The sequence below is a fragment of the Pseudophryne corroboree genome, chromosome 6 (genome assembly GCF_028390025.1).
Source record: "Pseudophryne corroboree isolate aPseCor3 chromosome 6, aPseCor3.hap2, whole genome shotgun sequence".
Classification (NCBI taxonomy): Eukaryota; Metazoa; Chordata; class Amphibia; order Anura; family Myobatrachidae; genus Pseudophryne; species Pseudophryne corroboree.
Genome location: NC_086449.1, coordinates 566,889,049 through 566,910,873, shown reverse-complemented (window position 1 = coordinate 566,910,873; position 21,825 = coordinate 566,889,049). Strand labels below are relative to the sequence as shown.

The 21,825-nt window shown below is 43.0% G+C and overlaps 1 protein-coding gene across 1 annotated transcript in view; it reads right to left on the bottom strand.

The window, feature by feature from the left end:
* The window catches only part of LOC134935460 (tyrosine 3-monooxygenase-like), a 101,891-nt gene extending 81,025 nt beyond the window's left edge, over positions 1-20,866 (bottom strand). Inside the window, exons 1-2 of the mRNA XM_063930518.1 lie at positions 20,622-20,866; positions 18,364-18,538 (exon numbers count right to left, since the gene is read on the bottom strand). Of these exons, the coding sequence (XP_063786588.1) occupies positions 18,364-18,538; positions 20,622-20,831 (385 nt within the window). The 5' untranslated portion in view covers positions 20,832-20,866. The remainder of the gene's footprint in view (positions 1-18,363; positions 18,539-20,621) is intronic.
* Between the last annotated feature and the right edge of the window lie 959 nt (positions 20,867-21,825).

Below are 21,825 nucleotides of genomic sequence, written 5' to 3'. Positions count from 1 at the left end.
CACCAGTGGCTGGGAGGCTGAATTTTGAGATGGACTCTGCAAAGTTATAATACAACCTAAGCCCTCTCTGACTGCTTTTACAAACTGCTTCTAATTACTGTAAATCTAACAATCTGCAGCTATACTATCGCTGGACTGCTTATATGATTTTCTAACTACAGTATTTACAACTAACTGCTATTTCAACTAGAGATGTGCACCGGAAATTTTTCGGGTTTTGTGTTTTGGTTTTGGGTTCGGTTCCGTGGCCGTGTTTTGGGTTCGAACGCGTTTTGGCAAAACCTCACCGAATTTTTTTTGTCGGATTCGGGTGTGTTTTGGATTCGGGTGTTTTTTTCAAAAAACCCTAAAAAACAGCTTAAATCATAGAATTTGGGGGTCATTTTGATCCCAAAGTATTATTAACCTCAATAACCAGAATTTCCACTCATTTTCAGTCTATTTTGAACACCTCACACCTCACAATATTATTTTTAGTCCTAAAATTTGCACCGAGGTCGCTGGATGACTAAGCTCAGCGACCCAAGTGGCCGACACAAACACCTGGCCCATCTAGGAGTGGCACTGCAGTGTCACGCAGGATGGCCCTTCCAAAAAACACTCCCCAAACAGCACATGACGCAAAGAAAAAAAGAGGCGCAATGAGGTAGCTGTGTGACTAAGCTCAGCGACCCTAGTGGCCGACACAAACACCTGGCCCATCTAGGAGTGGCAATGCAGTGTCACGCAGGATGGCCCTTCCAAAAAACACTCCCCAAACAGCACATGACGCAAAGAAAAAAAGAGGAGCAATGAGGTAGCTGTGTGAGTAAGCTAAGCGACCCTAGTGGCCGACACAAACACCTGGCCCATCTAGGAGTGGCACTGCAGTGTCAGGCCGGATGGCCCTTCCAAAAAATACTCCCCAAACAGCACATGACGCAAAGAAGAAAAAAAAGAGGCGCAATGAGGTAGCTGTGTGACTAAGATAAGTGACCCTAGTGGCCGACACAAACACCTGGCCCATCTAGGAGTGGCACTGCAGTGTCACGCAGGATGGCCCTTCCAAAGAATACTCCCCAAATAGCACATGACGCAAAGAAGAAAAAAAAGAGGCGCAATGAGGTAGCTGTGTGACTAAGATAAGCGACCCTAGTGGCCGACACAAACACCTGGCCCATCTAGGAGTGGCACTGCAGTGTCACGCAGGATGGCCCTTCCAAAAAACACTCCCCAAACAGCACATGACGCAAAGAAAAATGAAAGAAAAAAGAGGTGCAAGATGGAATTGTCCTTGGGCCCTCCCACCCACCCTTATGTTGTATAAACAGGACATGCACACTTTAACCAACCCATCATTTCAGTGACAGGGTCTGCCACACGACTGTGACTGAAATGACGGGTTGGTTTGGACCCCCACCAAAAAAGAAGCAATTAATCTCTCCTTGCACAAACTGGCTCTACAGAGGCAAGATGTCCACCTCATCATCATCCTCCGATTCATCACCGTGTACATCCCCCTCCTCACAGATTATCAATTCGTCCCCACTGGAATCCACCATCACAGCTCCCTGTGTACTTTGTGGAGGCAATTGCTGCTGGTGAATGTCTCCATGGAGGAATTGATTATAATTAATTTTAATGAACATCATCTTCTCCACATTTTCTGGAAGTAACCTCGTACGCCGATTGCTGACAAGGTGAGTGGAATCACTAAACACTCTTTCGGAGTACACACTTGTGGGAGGGCAACTTAGGTAGAATAAAGCCAGTTTGTGCAAGGGCCTCCAAATTGCCTCTTTTTCCTGCCAGTATAAGTACGGACTGTCTGACGTGCCTACTTGGATGCTGTCACTCATATAATCCTCCACCATTCTTTCAATGGTGAGAGAATCATATGCAGTGACAGTAGACGACATGTCCGTAATCGTTGTCAGGTCCTTCAGTCCGGACCAGATGTCAGCATCAGCAGTCGCTCCAGACTGCCCTGCATCACCGCCAGCTCGGAATTCTGAGCCTTTTCCTTGCACCCCCAGTTGCGGGAGAATGTGAAGGAGGAGATGTTGACAGGTCGCGTTCCGCTTGACTTGACAATTTTCTCACCAGCAGTTCTTTGAACCCCTGCAGACTTGTGTCTGCCGGAAAGAGAGATACAACGTAGGTTTTAAATCTAGGATCGAGCACGGTGGCCAAAATGTAGTGCTCTGATTTCAACAGATTGACCACCCGTGAATCCTTGTTAAGTGAATTAAGGGCTCCATCCACAAGTCCCACATGCCTAGCGGAATCGCTCAGTGTTAGCTCCTCCTTCAATGTCTCCAGCTTCTTCTGCAAAAGCCTGATGAGGGGAATGACCTGACTCAGGCTGGCAGTGTCTGAACTGACTTCACGTGTGGCAAGTTCAAAAGGTTGCAGAACCTTGCACAACGTTGAAATCATTCTCCACTGCGCTTGAGACAGGTGCATTCCACCTCCTTTATCGTGGTCAGTTGTATAGGCTTGAATGGCCTTTTGCTGCTCCTCCAACCTCTGAAGCATATAGAGGGTTGAATTCCACCTCGTTACCACTTCTTGCTTCAGATGATGGCAGGGCAGGTTCAGGCGTTTTTGGTGTTGCTCCAGTCTTCTGTACGTGGTGCCTGTACGCCGAAAGTGTCCCGCAATTCTTCTGGCCACCGACAGCATCTCTTGCACGCCCCTCTCGTTTTTTAAATAATTCTGCACCACCAAATTCAAGGTATGTGCAAAACATGGGACGTGCTGGAATTTGCCCATATTTAATGCACACACAATATTGCTGGCGTTGTCCGATGCCACAAATCCACAGGAGAGTCCAATTGGGGTAAGCCATTCTGCGATGATCTTCCTCAGTTGCCGTAAGAGGTTTTTAGCTGTGTGCGTATTCTGGAAAGCGGTGATACAAAGCGTAGCCTGCCTAGGAAAGAGTTGGCGTTTGCGAGATGCTGCTACTGGTGCCGCCACTGCTGTTCTTGCGGCGGGAGTCAATACATCTACCCAGTGGGCTGTCACAGTCATATAGTCCTGAGTCTGCCCTGCTCCACTTGTCCACATGTCCGTGGTTAAGTGGACATTTGGTACAACTGCATTTTTTAGGACACTGGTGAGTCTTTTTCTGAGGTCTGTGTACATTTTCGGTATCGCCTGCCTAGAGAAATGGAACCTAGATGGTATTTGGTACCGGGGACACAGTACCTCAATCAAGTCTATAGTTGGCTCTGCAGTAATGATGGATACCGGAACCACGTTTCTCACCGCCCAGGATGCCAAGGCCTCAGTTATCCGCTTTGCAGCAGGATGACTGCTGTGATATTTCATCTTCCTCGCAAAGGACTGTTGGACAGTCAATTGCTTGGTGGAAGTAGTAAAAGTGGTCTTACGACTTCCCCTCTGGGATGACCATCGACTCCAAGCAGCAACAACAGCAGCGCCAGCAGCAGTAGGCGTTACACTCAAGGATGCATCGGAGGAATCCCAGGCAGGAGAGGACTCGTCAGAATTGCCAGTGACATGGCCTGCAGGACTATTGGCATTCCTGGGGAAGGAGGAAATTGACACTGAGGGAGTTGGTGGGGTGGTTTGCGTGAGCTTGGTTACAAGAGGAAGGGATTTACTGGTCAGTGGACTGCTTCCGCTGTCGCCCAAAGTTTTTGAACTTGTCACTGACTTATGATGAATGCGCTGCAGGTGACGTATAAGGGAGGATGTTCCGAGGTGGTTAACGTCCTTACCCCTACTTATTACAGCTTGACAAAGGCAACACACAGCTTGACACCTGTTGTCCGCATTTCTGTTGAAATACTACCACACCGAAGAGCTGATTTTTTTGGTATTTTCACCAGGCATGTCAATGGCCATATTCCTCCCACGGACAACAGGTGTCTCCCCGGGTGCCTGACTTAAACAAACCACCTCACCATCAGAATCCTCCTTGTCAATTTCCTCCCCAGCGCCAGCAACACCCATATCCTCCTCATCCTGGTGTACTTCAACACTGACATCTTCAATCTGACTATCAGGAACTGGACTGCGGGTGCTCCTTCCAGCACTTGCAGGGGGCGTGCAAATGGTGGAAGGCGCATGCTCTTCACGTCCAGTGTTGGGAAGGTCAGGCATCGCAACCGACACAATTGGACTCTCCTTGTGGATTTGTGATTTCGAAGAACGCACAGTTCTTTGCTGTGCTTTTGCCAGCTTAAGTCTTTTCATTTTTCTAGCGAGAGGCTGAGTGCTTCCATCCTCATGTGAAGCTGAACCACTAGCCATGAACATAGGCCAGGGCCTCAGCCGTTCCTTGCCACTCCGTGTGGTAAATGGCATATTGGCAAGTTTATGCTTCTCCGACGACGATTTTATTTTAGGTTTTGGAGTCCTTTTTTTACTGATATTTTGTGTTTTGGATTTTACATGCTCTGTACTATGACATTGGGCATCGGCCTTGGCAGACGACGTTGATGGAATTTCATCGTCTCGGCCATGACTAGTGGCAGCAGCTTCAGCACGAGGTGGAAGTGGATCTTGATCTTTCCCTATTTTTGGAACCTCAACATTTTTGTTCTCCATATTTTAATAGGCACAACTAAAAGGCACCTCAGGTAAACAATGGAGATGGATGGATACTAGTATACTTATGGATGACGAGTGACTGACGACACAGAGGTAGCTACAGCCGTGGACTACCGTACTGCGTCTGCTAGTATAGAGATGATAATGATATAAAAAAGATATATATATCACTACTGCAGGTATATATAATATAATGACGGACCTGCTGGACACTGTCAGCAGACTCCTAAACTACTAGTATGAAGAAGATAGAAAAAAAAACCCCACCACAGGTAGGTATACAATTATGGACGAGCACTGACGACACAGAGGTAGCCACAGCCGTGGACTACCATACTGCGTCTGCTAGTATAGAGATGATAATGATATAAAAAAGATATATATATCACTACTGCAGGTATATATAATATAATGACGGACCTGCTGGACACTGTCAGCAGACTCCTAAACTACTAGTATGAAGAAGATAGAAAAAAAAAACCCACCACAGGTAGGTATACAATTATGGACGAGCACTGACGACACAGAGGTAGCCACAGCCGTGGACTACCGTACTGCGTCTGCTAGTATAGAGATGATAATGATATAAAAAAAATATATATATATATCACTACTGCAGGTATATATAATATAATGACGGACCTGCTGGACACTGTCAGCAGACTCCTAAACTACTAGTATGAAGAAGATAGAAAAAAAAACCCCACCACAGGTAGGTATACAATTATGGACGAGCACTGACGACACAGAGGTAGCCACAGCCGTGGACTACCGTACTGCGTCTGCTAATATAGAGATGATAATGATATAAAAAATATATATATATCACTACTGCAGGTATATATAATATAATGACGGACCTGCTGGACACTGTCAGCAGACTCCTAAACTACTAGTATGAAGAAGATAGAAAAAAAAACCCCACCACAGGTAGGTATACAATTATGGACGAGCACTGACGACACAGAGGCAGCTACAGCCGTGGACTACCGTTCTGCGTCTGCTAGTATAGAGATGATAATGATATAAAAAAAATATATATATCACTACTGCAGGTATATATAATATAATGACGGACCTGCTGGACACTGTCAGCAGACTCCTAAACTACTAGTATGAAGAAGATAGAAAAAAAAACCCACCACAGGTAGGTATACAATTATGGACGAGCACTGACGACACAGAGGTAGCCACAGCTGTGGACTACCGTACTGCGTCTGCTAATATAGAGATGATAAAGATGATAGAGATGAACAAAAAAAATATAACACTACTGCAGGTAAATATTTATATAATATAATGAATGACGGACCTGCTGGACACTGTCAGCAGAATGCGTTTATAGAATAAAAAAAAAAAACACCACAGGAGTGTTTAACTTTTTCAGGCAGACAATATACTGGTGGTCACTGGTCAGTCACACTGGCAGCAAAAGTGTACACTGTACTCCTGCTATAACTGCACCCCAGTCTCCCCCACAATTCAGCTGTGTGAGCAGTGAGCACTCAGCACAGTCAGATATACATAGATGATATTATCATGCAGCACACTGAGGCTGAGCACAGATATGGTATGTGACTGTGTATCGTTTTTTTTCAGCAGAGAACGGATTATATTAAATAATAAAGTGGTCAGTCACTAGTAACTAACTATCAGCAAAACTCTGCACTCTGAGTACTCCTAATGCTCCCCAAAATTACTAAGTAATCAACTCAAGTGTCTCTATCTATTCTAACGGAGAGGACGCCAGCCACGTCCTCTCCCTATCAATCTCAATGCACGTGTGAAAATGGCGGCGACGCGCGGCTCCTTATATAGAATCCGAGTCTCGCGATAGAATACGAGCCTCGCGAGAATCCGACAGCGGGATGATGACGTTCGGGCGCGCTCGGGTTAGCCGAGCAAGGCGGGAAGATCCGAGTCTGCCTCGGACCCGTGTAAAAAGGCTGAAGTTCGGGGGGGTTCGGATTCCGAGGAACCGAACCCGCTCATCTCTAACTCTGAGTACTCCTAATGCTCCCCAAAATTACTAAGTAATCAACTCAAGTGTCTCTATCTATTCTAACGGAGAGGACGCCAGCCACGTCCTCTCCCTATCAATCTCAATGCACGTGTGAAAATGGCGGCGACGCGCGGCTCCTTATATAGAATCCGAGTCTCGCGATAGAATACGAGCCTCGCGAGAATCCGACAGCGGGATGATGACGTTCGGGCGCGTTCGGGTTAGCCGAGCAAGGCGGGAAGATCCGAGTCTGCCTCGGACCCGTGTAAAAAGGCTGAAGTTCGGGGGGGTTCGGATTCCGAGGAACCGAACCCGCTCATCTCTAATTTCAACTGGACTAAATTAATAGAGAGCTTTAACAGCTGCCTCCGTATACTGCTTTATGACAGCCTAATTTGTTGTAGGAAAAGGTGGGATTGATAGATCTCACAGAAATTGCTGTTAATATCAACTTGCCACAGAGTATATGTGTGTGTGTGTGTGTGTGTGTGTGTGTGTGTGTGTGTGTGTGTGTGTGTGTGTGTATACATATATTTCTATTCTATTTCTACTCATCTTCTTCAGTTAAGCTTTTTTTTTTATATTGCTCCTTATCCAGCACATATACACTTTTTATGTGACAGCTATATTGTTTTCTAAGCAATTTTAGGTATTTACCTCCTCACATAGCTTTTTTTAATTTTATTCCTTTTATATCTCTCTATTGAATTTTAGTGCTATTATTGTAATATAACCTTATATCTTTTTTAAATGAGCATGCAGTCTACTTATATATATATGTCACCAGTGGTCGCTTAGAAATATCTTATCCGTTTTTTCTATTTAATTCTTTACCTAGCACAGTGGCAAACGCAGGATTTGCATGGGGGGGTTTCCAGAACTGGGTGGAGCCAATCACGGGGGTGGGGACTGAGGTGACCCAGTATATGCTGTATATATATACACACACACACACATATATCTACACATATATATATACCATATATACGGGTGGTCTTCAGTATACCGACTATCGGGATCCCGGCACACAGTATACCGGCGCCGGAATCCCGACAGCTGTCATACCGACAGATTTTCTCCCTCGTGGGGGTCCACGACCCCCATGGAGGGAGAATAAATAGCGTGGCGCGCGTAGCGCGCCGCCAAGCCCGCAAGGGGCTCATTTGCGCTCGCCACGCTGTCGGTATGCCGGTGGCCGGGCTCCCAGTGCCGGTATGCTGGTTGCTGGGAGCCCGGCCGCCGGCATACCATACTACACCCGTATATACACCTTTATATATATATATATATATATAGCATATTAAGCATACATACATATATATATATTTATATATACACACATACAGTACACGTATATATACACATGTATATATATCGTGTGTGTGTGTGTGTGTGTGTGTGTGTGTGTGTGTGTGTGTGTGTGTGTGTGTGTGTTTATATGTACGTATATACATGTGGTGTGTGTGTGTGTGTGTGTGTGTGTGTGTGTGTGTGTGTGTGTGTATATATGCATGCACATGGATATATACTGTATGTACTATAATTAAAATAAAGTAAACTTTTATTAAGCACTTACAAGTACCACCAAGAAGACAGCAGGCTGCAGAGGACGCTAGACAGCCACTAATAATACTCATGCAGCAAACCACTGTAGCACACATACCAGTGCTAATTTTATTTAAGATACAGCTGACGCCCTCTATATACAAGGGAGTGACATAGAGATACTGCATGCATGGACACATAGCAAGTTTCTGACATTAGTGTTAATACGGAGTGTTGCATAGTGGCGCTGGTAGCCTTCCCTATATATATATATATATATATATATATATGTATCGAAAGGAGAATGGAGGGCGCAGGTGTAAGTAAAAGGTTTACAATTTACTTACACCTGCGCCCTCCATTCTCCTTTCGTTACATGTGCATTGGAATTAGTGGCTCTAATTCCTAAACGGAGGAAGCGGCAGCATACATCGTATATAAAAAACGGGACACAGGACTCTTTAAAAATCTATTGGATACGTGAAAAAGGAAAGTGTGTCTGATGCGCAGCTTTTTTATTGACATATATATATGTATACAGATATTTTTTTCTGTTGCCATGGAAAATTGTTGATAGCAAGAAGATACTGTATGTGATATAAATCTTATCGGCTGCTGATTTTTTTACATTATTATATGCAGTGCTCAAAGCGGTGCGGTATACAACGGTATGGCATACTGCCACTTCGAGCACTGTACAGGAACGACGCAAAGGAGCTGAGCTTCCGGTCCCCACCGTGGAGCCTTCAGCTGTGCAGACAAGCACTGGCTGCAGCGGCTGCACAGCCTACTTGTGGTGCTGGGGCACTGGGAGCAAAGTTCCCGGACCTCAGCGCCCAGCTCGATCTCCCTGTGTGCGACACACTTGGGCCGTAGCGAGTCCATCTCCCCCGCCGCTGCACTGGGAGCCATGGTACCAGACTCCCAGCTGCATCAGGGTGCAGCTCCTTCTACCCCTCGGAGCACTGGGGGCTGTCCTGTCGCCTTGTTAGCATTAAAGATGGGGGACAGCTCTCCTGGCTGCAGCGGCTTCTCACCATCCAGTTCCTCCAGCGCAGCACACGAGGGTTTAACACTGGGTTGTGCTGCCTTGCGGCCACCGGAGATGGTCCGTCCATGGCAGAGCAAACATTTGAAAAACACATTTTTGTTTTTACACTTGGCGCCTAGTGCCAGTATTACATTTTGAAGTTGGCGCCTAGCGCCTTTTGTCCCCTTAAAAATGGCACAGAGCATACGCCACTTTGAGCACTGTGCCAGGGCCGATGCAAAGGAGCATGGGGAGTTTAGCTGCTGAGGGGGTACCAGGAGGGACCCACTGTTTGCCCCCTCCTCTCCCCTGGTTGCAGGTGCTGCCAGCCGTAAGAGGGGGCAGAGACTGGTACAGCACCTTGCTCTGGGTTAGCCACACAGACAGCAGCTCTGACCTTTTTGACTGACCATCTGAGCCACTGTCCGATGCCCACCATCCCCTGGCCGGGCACAGCAGTGACAAGTCCAGCTCCAGCGAGCAGGTGGCAGTATCGGTACCAGGTATAGTGCTGGGAGCGGGGCTGGAGAAGCAGCACACTGCGCCCAGGAGCGGTGATCCCCCAGAGGCAAGTGGAACCCCAAACAGCGGTCCGGCTGGGGGAGAGTATGGAACACAGAGCATGAAAACCCTGACAATGAGCATGAAACTGATAGCAACAAACATGAAACTCCTGGCAACAGGCATGAAACCCAGGGCATGAAACCATTGGCAACGAGCATGGTACCCCTGGCAATGAGCATGAAACCGCTGGCAATAAGCATGGAACCCAGGGCAGGAAACCACTGTCAACGAGCTGTGCGGGTTGGGGGAGGTTAGGGTTAGTCTGTGGGAGGGGGTTAGGGTGTGGGAGGGGCGAGTTAGGATTAAGGGGTGTGGATTATTAGATCTACACTTAAAAGGTCTACAGTCAATAGGTCTACCACAAGGGGTAGACATGCATTAAGTCGACAGAGTCAAAAGGTCGATGTAGAATAGGTAGACAGTAGGAAATGTCAACAGGGTCAAAAGGTCAACATGGTCAAAAGGTCGACATGGAAATGATTGACACAAAAAAGCTAGACACAATTTTTTGTGTTGTCTTGCGTGTTTTTCACTTTTCTGCCACAAGCAAGCCCCATTAGTGTACTGCGTTCTCCCTCGCATGGCTCGCTCTGCTCGCCGCGCTTTGGGCAAGGTGCCTCACTCTGCTACTGCTGCACTCGGCACAGGTAACTATTCCCAATTGTAGTCCACTTGGATGGTAAATATGAAAAAGTTTAAAAAAATGAATAAAAAAATACAAAAACTTGGGTCTGCCATATGTGTGTCGACCATTATAATGTTGACCTTTTGACCCTGTCAACCTTTTGACCCCGTCGACCTGTTGAACTGTCGACCTTTTGACCCTGTCGACCTAATGCATGTCTACCATTAGTGGTAGACTTATTGACTGTAGACCTTTTTAGTGTAGATACATAGGGGGTGATTCAGACCTGATCGCACGGAGGCAGTTTTTTGCAGTGCTGTGATCAGGTAGTTGCTGCCTACAGGGGGAGGGAGTAATTGCTGTGCAGGGGATGCGATTGCATGTGCAGAGAGCTGCACAAACAACCGCTGCAAAAAAAGTCTGAATGACCCCCATAGTCCAGATACCAGGATTAAGGGTAGGATAAGAATACTACCTGCGACCTGTCATGACCATCAGGATCCCATTGTCTGTATTTCGACTGTCAGGATCCCAAATGCCGGGATTTCATACCCAACCCATTCTACTAATTGTTTTTCCAACCCATTCTACTAATTGTTTTCTAATAATTTGACTTAGTGAGGAAAGGACAATATAGGAGAAAACCTACTTAGAATATAACACTCTTTGATATTGACAGTAACTATATAACAGTCAGTATTGGTCTCATATCAAACTCAGCTTGAGGTGAGAAAAGGCAACCCAATTATCAACATTGCAAAAAAGCATTGTAATTGGTCCTTTGAGAGGTATAGATCTGTGTATATAAGTATAGTCCAAACTGTTTCATTTTAACTACATTCCCAAATGTTAAAAGTTTACTGGATTCATTTAGAGCTAAATGTTTCCTTGTGCTTGTGATATATATGCTCTAGAGATGTGTGCGGACCCTCGTGTTTTGGTTCTATTTCATCATTGTGTTTTGATATTTTTGGGCAAAACCAGCATCAGATTTTTTTGGTTGGATTCAAAATATGGTCTGATTAAAAAAAATATTTAAAAAATTTATAATTATTGATAGAAATCAATAAAAATCGATAAAAATGGCTAAAATGTAATTTTTGCAATCCAAAACCCAAAATTCTGATTTAAAATTGGATTTCCAAACTGCAGGACTATCCAAATGAGAACTCAGTTTAGATCATATCTCCAAAGAGTGGTTTTTTTTGGAATCTGCACTGGACCAGATTGTGTAATGGTTGTCATAAATTTTTTATACCATATGTGACAAAGATAACGACCAACATGAAGCTACCGACTCCGCCTGTAAGGCTTTTACAGTAGAACAGGGTTGGCGGTGCTCCCGGACATTAGTTCAGACAAAACTATTAGAGGGTTGTTTTACAGAGAAGCAAAAAAAGGGACTGGTTATTATGTCTCTCTGGGGCACACTTTGTTAAATTGAATGCTTGGTGAAGGTGTAAAGCTATTGCAATGTAAATGAGAAAAATATAATAAAACTTAACTTTTAATTTATTTGCAGACGAAAAGATAATAATAAAAATATTGCTGTAAATCAGCAAGATTGGTTAAAACAAGTATTAAACAACAAGTATTCAATGACGATAAGGTGATATGTCGCTCACTTGATGTGGAGTGGGTGGCAGAAAGTTTGTCTGTACACCCGCTCATAATCCAGTGAGTGTACAGCCAGGGCCGTCTTTTCCTATGGGCTCAATGGGCTCTTGCCCAAGGGCCCCAGGAGTATAAGGGCCCTAGTCTGATAGCTGAGGGTCCCCTCTTTCCAGAGGTACCAGATTTTTGAGAATCGGCCCTAGGGAACCAGAGATATCCGACTTCAAAGCAGTAGTCCCCATCCAAGCCTGTTAATTGCTCTTCCCAGCCAGATATCTCGGGCTCTGTATGACTTATAGTTTTTCTGAGGGTATATATCAAAATCTGGGACTCTCCACTTTCTGTGGACACTGGGGGTCATTCCGAGTTGTCCGCTCGCAAGCTGCTTTTAGCAGCTTTGCACACGCTAAGCCGCCGCCTACTGGGAGTGAATCTTAGCTTATCAAAATTGCGAACGAAAGATTAGCAGAATTGCGAATAGACACTTCTTAGCAGTTTCTGAGTAGCTCCAGACTTACTCGGCATCTGCGATCAGTTTAGTCAGTTTCGTTCCTGGTTTGACATCACAAACACACCCAGCGTTCGCCCAGACACTCCTCCGTTTCTCCAGCCACTCCCGCGCAGAGCCGTCTTAACAGTAGTGTGGGCCCCTGGGCACAGCAACGCACTGGGGCCCCTACCCATCCTCCAAAAGTAGGGGTGGGGGGTGCTATCAGTGGCAGCGGGCGGTAGGGGGTGATCTATCTTCCGCTAAGCATGTAAAACCTGGAGCAGTAATTTCTGCTAATTACTCCTTTACTGCACAGATGGGGCGGGAGGGAGAACACTAAACTGTAGAATGGGGCATTGTGCTGGATGAAGTGGCCCTGGTACATGACTTTCAGGGTGGTAGGGGTGTTTAATACGTAGGGGAGGAGTGGATGGTGTGCGGCTTAATATTTATCATTTTCTGGTGGGAGGGCAGCTTGCTTGACTGCAGATATCTCAAGTTCCTGGTAATAGATTTCTTAGCTTTTAATAGGATAAAAATCTATAGAGACCCACCTTTCAGCAGGTGCTGGGGACTTGTAGATCAGAGTTCAGGAACTAGAGCAGTCCTCCAATGAAAATATAAAACTGCATACCAGGCGTGTGGAGCTGGAGCAGGGACCAGCTGCTTGAAGGCGGATATCTCTGGTTCTGGGCATAGTAGGGCCAAGTTGCCATTGTCCACTGAAAGGGGAGAGTCCCAGAATTTGGAGTATACCCTCGGAAAAACTCTATGTCAGACAGAACCTAAGATATCTGGCTTGGAAGAGCAACTAACAGGCTTGGATGGGGACCACTGCTTTGAAGTCGATATCTCTGGTTTCCTAGGGCCGATTTTCAAAAATCTGGTACCCCTGGAAAGAGGGGACCCTCAGCTATTAGTCTAGGGCCCTTATACGCATGGGGCCCTTGGGCAAGAGCCCATTGAGCCCATACGAAAAGACGGCCCTGCTCCCGCGTTTTTCCCAGAAACGGTAGCGTTTTTTCACACACACACCCATAAAACGGCCAGTTTCCGCCCAGAAACACCCACTTCCTGTCAATCACATTACGATCACCAGAACGAAGAAAAAACCTCGTAATGCCGTGAGTAAAAAACCTAACTGCATAGCAAATTTACTTGGCGCAGTCGCACTGCGGACATTGCGCATGCGCATTAGCGACTAATCGATCCGTTGCGAGAAAAAAATACCGAGCGAACAACTCGGAATGACCCCCCACTGGCAGCTTGTCTATACTATGCCCAGAACCAGAGATATCAGCCTTCAAGCAGCTGGTCCCTGCTCAAGCTCCACACACCTAATATGCAGTTTTATATATTCGTTGGTGGATTGCTCTGGCTCCTGAACTCTGAATCCCAAGTCCCCTGTACCTCCTGACAGGTGAGACACTCTAATTTTTTATCCCATTCAAAGCTAAAAAATCTTTTTCCAGGAACTGGAGATATCTGCAGTCAAGCAAGCTGCTCTCTCACCAGAAAATGATGAATATTAAGCCCACTCCACTATCGACCCCTCCCTTACATATTAAACACCCCATACCACCCTGAAAGTCATGTACCGGGGCCCCTTCAGTCAGCCCAATGCTACCTTCTACAGTTTAGTGTTCTCCCTCCCACCCCATCTGTGCAGTAAAGGAGTAATTAGCAGAAATTACTGCTCCAGGTCCTATATGCTGAGCGGAAGTTAGTATACCCTCTACCGCCCGCGGGACATCTAAGCTGCCGCTGATAGCACCCCCCTGGAGGATGGGTAGGGGCCCCAGTGCATTGCTGTGCCCAGGGGCCCACACTGCTGTTAAGACGGTCCTGTGTACAGCCAAACTTTCTGCCACCCACTCCACATCAAGTGAGCGACATATCACCTTATCGTCATTGAATACTTGTTGTTTAATACTTGTTTTAACCAATCTTGCTGATTTACAGCAATATTTTTATTATTATCTTTTCGTCTGCAAATAAATTAAAAGTTAAGTTTTATTATATTTTTCTCATTTACATTGCAATAGCTTTACACCTTCACCAAGCATTCAATTTAACAAAGTGTGACCCAGAGAGACATAATAACCAGTCCCTTTTTTTGCTTCTCTGTAAAACAACCCTCTATTAGATCATATCTCGTCGGAATATACGGACTGGGTTTCATAGGCAAACGCAGGGGGGGGGTTCCGGTTGCCCGGAATCCCCCCTCCTCTTGGCAAGTGGCTCAAATTATGAAAACAATAGCAATGGTATATAATACGATAACTAGAGCTACCACCACATAATGCAGTTTAAGGGACAGAGCAGAGTTGCTGCACATGCCCAGTGGTAGCATATTCTTCTACCAAGTTTGCTGTGTGAATCCTCAATCAGTACACTGGACAAGAGAGTAGCTACCATGAACAAAAGACAGGAGCCTTACTATGAGGTGGGAGAATGTGTGCTAAAAAAGTGCAGGACTGGTTATATTATGTTTGTGTATTTATTTATTATAGTATGTTTAATCTTTTTCCTGACCACTTATTTATATTATTTAAATGTGTTATACAGCCTATACTATAGACCATCTATAGTGTTAAATATTAATACTGTATTCCATACAGTATACATTAATGACCATGGTCTTTACTAGGTTCTTCTACTGCTCCCCCAGACTCCAATTGCTCCAACATTCCACAGAGTGGGAGATTGTGTACTGCATTTGGAAACCCCCCTCTAGAAATCCTGCGTTTGCCACTGGGTTTTGGTTTGGTTCATATCCACCAAATTTAGGTGGATTCAGATCTCTGGAAGACCATACAGCACATCTCTAATATGCTCTGTTTATTATGATGATATTAATGTCTTGCAAAGTTATTGGATGTAAGATAGTTTAACCACTTGCCTGGCATGGTCGCTTCAGATGCGACCATGCCTGCAAGTGTCTTATCTGTCATGGTCGCACAGGATGCGACCAGTCATTTAAACAGTGTTAGCAGCGTCAGGGAAGGGAAACTTCCCTCCGCTGCTGCTGTCAGAGGGACCGGTCTCCCTGCACTCTCCCCACTGATTGCCCTGCTGCCGATCACTGCTGATCGGTCAGCATGGCAGGACCCCCCCTCCAGTGTCAGCAGACAATAGCAGCCACTGAGGAGTGTAAATTAACCCTCCCAAGCCACCCCCAGAACCCCACTGTATACCTGGAGGCTGTCCTGGCTTTTAAAATGAAAGCCATGATGGTGGCAATGTTTTTGATGTTCCGATGGTCATGGTGTTCCCGATCGATGTTTCGATGTTTGGGAATTATTATTTTTTTAAATGTAAATAAGAATTTTTTTTTTTTGCAAATCATTTTAGATAGGGTTAAATTAATGTTCTTCACCTAATTCACTCATTAAAAAAAAAACTACAATTTCGGAGCGGTTTTTGAGGAAAAAAATCATCAGTTAAGTGGTTAAGTATTTCAGAAAATACAAACGAAAGAGCGCTATTCACATCCAAAGTGGATTTTATTTTACAATTCAGAAATCTCTAATATTCGTGCCGGCCGGCAATACATATACATACAATAAAAATAACAATGTAACTTCATAAAATTCTAAAAACAGATAAATCACTGATTATATTCAAATAAATTTTACACACGCATGTGTAGGGATGACCGTCCCACTTTTTTGATTATATTTCCTTGTTTCTCAGATATCCAGAGTTAGCATTGTATTTCCAATCAGCCGGATACTATGTAGATAGCTTGTGTCCAACAATGAAACAGTTAGACACAAGCTATCTACATAGTATCCGGCTGATTGGAAATACAAATACAATGCTAACTCTGGATATCTGAGAAACAAGGAAATATAATAAAAAAAGTGGGACGGTCATCCCTACACATGCGTGTGTAAAATTTATTTGAATATAATCAGTGATTTATCTGTTTTTAGAATTTTATGAAGTTACATTGTTATTTTTATTGTATGTATATGTATTGCCGGCCGGCACGAATATTAGAGATTTCTGAATTGTAAAATAAAATCCACTTTGGATGTGAATAGCGCTCTTTCATTTGTATTTTCTGAGTTTCTATTTTAGGGACAAATAACCAATTGCCCCTGAAAGAGCAGCTTACACATCTGTGGAATCACAGCGCCAGGAATTGTTTTGGTTAAGTATTTGTTGTAATATTTATTGTAATATTTGTAGTGGGGCATATAATGAAAGAATAAATATAATCTTTGTTCCTAATGTTTGTTGCCATGGAGTCTGTATATCATCAAATCTTAATAAAAATATATAGTTTTCAATTATCAGTCTTCAAGAAATGTATTCAACTGTCCAAATTGTCAGAAGACTGGTCATGTTGGGTTTTTGTTTGTTAGTGTCATCACTTAAGAAGTGCTTGGAGGTACATAAAAATCTGGGAACATGGTAAGCAGAATCTGCTTTAAGTTGTCGAAAAGAGAGCATAGTGACCACTGCATCAAATATGCTTTTGATAGATGCAATACCCATACCTTGTTGTGCCAAGAATTTTGAGTCATCTAAACCATGGATATTACCATGGTTGCCCCACAAAAATAAGATATTTAGTTACACATCTCTCACTTGACTCTCTCTCAATCTACCACCCCATCTCTCACCTCCCTTTTGCCTCCAAGGTCCTTTAGAAGATAGTCTATTTCTGATTCACCTCATTCCTTATTTCCCGCTCTCTTCTTGACACTCACCAAGCTGGTCCCCGTTGCTGCAACTTCATGGAAACCACCCTTACGACAGTCATCAATGACCTTCTTACTGCCATTGCCAACTATCAGCTCTCTATTCTATTCTATCCATTTGTCAAGAATCTGACTTGCAATACTCATTCTAAATAATTTGTCATGCAATTTACCTTGCCACCTGTTGAAGGTCGGGTTTCCTGCTTGTCTTTTTTTGTGAACTGATGCATGGATGTTACATATTAGACTATGTCAGCTGATTGCATTTCCTTCAGCCAGAGTGCTCATTGCTTCAGCTGACACCTGCAACCAATCAGAGACCTGCAACTCTGACGCAAGGCCTCTCTTGCCATTCGTTCAGGGTCAGAGCAATAAGTCACATCCTGACTACTAAGCCGCTGTTTGCAGCAAGCATCATGCTTGTCCTACCTCCATAGTATAGAAAACTACAGTTCATAGTTTTGCACAGTTTCCTGTATTACTGGGTTCCCTGCATATGAAGCCTTCCAACCACATATTTCAGAGTGCCATTCAGCTTGCTTCTGTTATCAAGTTACTGCATACTTGTTCCAGACTCTCAGCTCTGCACAGACTTCTACTAAAGCTCACTGATTTCTGAACTCTCCTCTGTGCATTGTTGTTCCTAGTCTGCAATAATCTATAGCCTTGGGCATGTGTCTGCTGTCCACTGCTGCAACCCAAAAATAAGATTGCTTGCCCCAATACCGGAGATTGGTACCTCTTTTGACCGGCCAGCACTTCACTGCATCTCAGCTGACAGCAGTGTTCAGCTGATACTCTGGTAAGAGGAGGTACTTAGCACCGGTCCTGGGGCATGTAATCTTATTCTTGGGCAGCAGCAGGGTGCAGAGAGAGCAGCAGCAGGAAGGGGGGGGGGGGGTAGTGTCGACAATGGCAGTATGTTTGTGGGCTCCCACAAAGTACTAATGCATAATACTGAAAGTCACATATTGTATTACCCTTTCAAATTATTTTAGTTAAAAAATCATAATAATTCTAGCTAGAGTTTAATGCAGTTTCTAGATTTTAAAGGAACAGCAACTATCAAGCAATAATCATTGCTGATTTACCTGCTCCCACAAAGTGCTAATTCATAAAAGTGAAAGTCACATATTGTATTACTACTGTATATCACCCCCATCCCAAATGCAGCTCTTATTAAGGTGCTATTCTAAACTTCAGAAAGGAATTACTTACACGTTTTATTTCTGGCTACTTTCACTTCACATGTCACTCGCTTTAAGGACGTTATTAGAATGTTGATAGAAGAGTTGTGAATGGCGCATTTCACAAAACACTCCAGATCTTCTACTTTCTTCTTAAACCTCCCAACAGGTCTGGTCTCTATGTGATAGATGAGAGCCTCGTGTTTCTGAAAAAAAGTAAATTCATACTGTAGGTACTGTACCTGGAAAATTAGATTAAAAAAACGAATTATATCCATCACCTATTGCAAGGAAGTGAGAAGAGGGTTGGTAGTCTGGTGGAGATAGACTCCCTATGAGAAATGAATATTGCTCAAGCAATATATGCACGGTAAAATAAAATTTGTGGCTATTACTGGTTCTATATGTTTTTGGGGGAGATTTCTTAAGGCTTCGAGAGAAATAGAGTGGAGAGAGATAAAGTACCAACCAATGAGCTTCTGTCATTTAACAGGCTGTGTTTGAAAAATGACAGGAGCTGATTGGCTTGTACTTTTTCTCCCTCTACTTTATCTCTCCCCAAGCTACATCTATATGCAGCCATGGACATAATATCTCTTTAGTGAAATGCATCAATCTATTGCAGGCAAGTACATTTTATTAAACAAAATAACAACATTACAGTTTCCTGTATTTGACTAAAAATCCCATAGACTATTAATCATTGCAATAAGCTACAGATATTATTTTCTAGTCTGTTGCTCTTCAAACATTATAATATATACAGTGGTGTAGTTCTATGTAAATTAAAACAGTTAATACACTAATTTATTTGATTTGATCATTGTGTAATGTACTACATATTATTATTATTATTATTATTATTATTATTATTATTATTATTATTATTATTATTAAATTAGTTAACTATTTAACCTGGACTATACACAATGCATAGGCAAATGTGGAAGATGCGGGGTGCTCCAGTTGTCCGGGAACCTCGCAAGCAAAGGCTTAAATTCTGATCACTATAGCACTATTATATAATGCTATCTTCCTAACGCTGCCGCTACAACATAGAGTATAAGGGATAGTCAGTTTTGTCTCCTACTGGTTATACTATGTACTAACTATTGTTGTTTAACCTTTTCCTGACCACTTATGTTATTTATATGAGAAAATTATTTTTCAAACCAAAAGTTTATTTTTATAGACTCTCTCCCCTAATAAGCTTGTGCTACTGCAGCATATAACGGCTTACTGTGATCGTTGTCCCTGTATATGTATGATGTTTTACATACACTGCACTTTTTATGACACATATTATACTGTAATTTGTTAATTGCTAAAACTTCTTATCTAGCACAGCCTATAGAATGACAGTTTGAAGCTAATTGGTTGGTACTTTAAATCTCTCTACTTTTTCTCTCTCCAAGACTTGATACATCTTCCCATGGAGGAAAAAACATCAGGGGAAAAGAGTCAGGGAGTTGAGGGAGGATAGGGAGAGACTCCAGTTGCATGGTGTAAAAAAAAAAAACAACAAGGCAAAAGTAAGGATATAAAAACAAATCACCAAAATAGCTTTCAGTGACAAAAAAGCACATCTGCCTAAACCTGGAAGAATAGTGGATTGAGCTGAACCAGTAGAAGAGCTGGTGTTGTATTGATACTGGGGTTCCCAAAATGAATAGGTCTTAAGTGACTTCAGTAATTTGGTTCACTGTTTCTCAGTCACCCCACAAATATTATTAGAAGTATATGGCAGTGCTGCGTTTCTGTATTTTTAATTGTTACATTTGGAATATCAACCATCTTAAACAGCAGTAGTATATACTATAATTATCTATCTATCTATCTATCTATCTATCTATCTATCTATCTATCTATCTATCTTCGTAACACTTTTGATCCATATTTAAAGAATAATGTTTCTAGCCATTAAATTATATAAGAACAACCATTTTTATGATTAGAGTCTTTCTATACAGTATGTTATACTTACAGTATTTGAATCCTAGTTTTTACATCTATATTATACAGAACGTGTCATACAGTATGTATGCCACAGAAATATATCAGGTAATAAATCCAGAAGTATTTAGCACTAATATGAAAGATTTAATCTTTAACACCTTGCCTTAAGATGTTGGTCATTGACAAAGTAATATCAAACAACACACTACATAACAAACATTATAAATTGCACTATCAGCGTAGATATTGGAGATAAGTTGCAGTAACATGATTGTATTACATTAAAGGTCTACATAAATATAAAATGTGTGCAACTAGTTTAGAATGACTTACCTCTAACACCTTGAGGATGGTGGGAAGTGGAGAGCTGCTGGGGTTCTTGATAGTAAAAATAATATTGAGGATGTTGCTGCCTTCATTAGGATCACCACTAGTTATAGCCAGGCACTCCGGTGCAATCAGTCCAGACACCTCATTATCTTTTCGAGCATCCTCAATAAGACTCTGATGTCTGCACTGAGAGGCTCCCACTTCAGACTTCATGACAGGAATGTGCTCAGTATACAATGATATAATGTAATACAGTGGATCAGGAAATTACTGTATAATATGTCTCCCTGGAAAATATTTATTTTAAAACTGATGACCATGCTGTTATGTTAAAACATATTTGTTAATGAATCATTGAAATCGCCTTTAAATAAAACATTTAGCTATTTTTTTTTTACATACCTTCTATATTTGCTATAACATTAGTGGAGAATAGCCAAACCCTTCTGCAATGGATTAGAACAAGTTCTACTGTCAATTAGTATCGAGTTTATATAGTCTTCATTGTGGATTGTATGAATATTCATTTTTATATTGTCATTTATATCATGTTCTTCATAGATCATCATTAGGAATTCACATTCTAAGAACTGAGTCATCGTTTGTGTAGGAAACTATATGGAATAATAAATGCAACTCCGCAATAGGGTATTTACAACATACATACTAACTGTTTTAATGTATGTTAATAATTATTATACATGATATGCCATATATTAAATTTCTTTGATATAATTTAGGAATGAGATTCACTTTGTTCTTCCTCAGGTTCAAATGTTTTATTTACAAAGAGTCATGCTGGCCATACAGCAGGACGAACCGCATCCTTGCAGGCTCAGTGGCAAGCTTAGCTAACCACAGGTTCTATTCTTCCTCTATGTGTCTCGTGGACACCCAAAGAGGGGGAATCACCTACTTTGCTGGTATTCCTGGGGTCGGTATAGTACCCCTGATGGGATCCTGGCATTGGTATTGAGACAGCCGGGATCCCGATGAGCGGTATTTTAACTGCATACCCTCACAGTAGCTAAACAGGATTCTTCTATCTCCTGCCATGTCACACTACACAGTCTTAAACAAGATGGCCATGTTCAGTAGAGATGTTCAGCAGAGATCTCAGCAGTCATCTTAGGATAGGGCATAAATCCTCCCTGGAGAATAGGAAGAGTCAAGTCTACACCACAGTGCAATACTCTTTCAACATTTG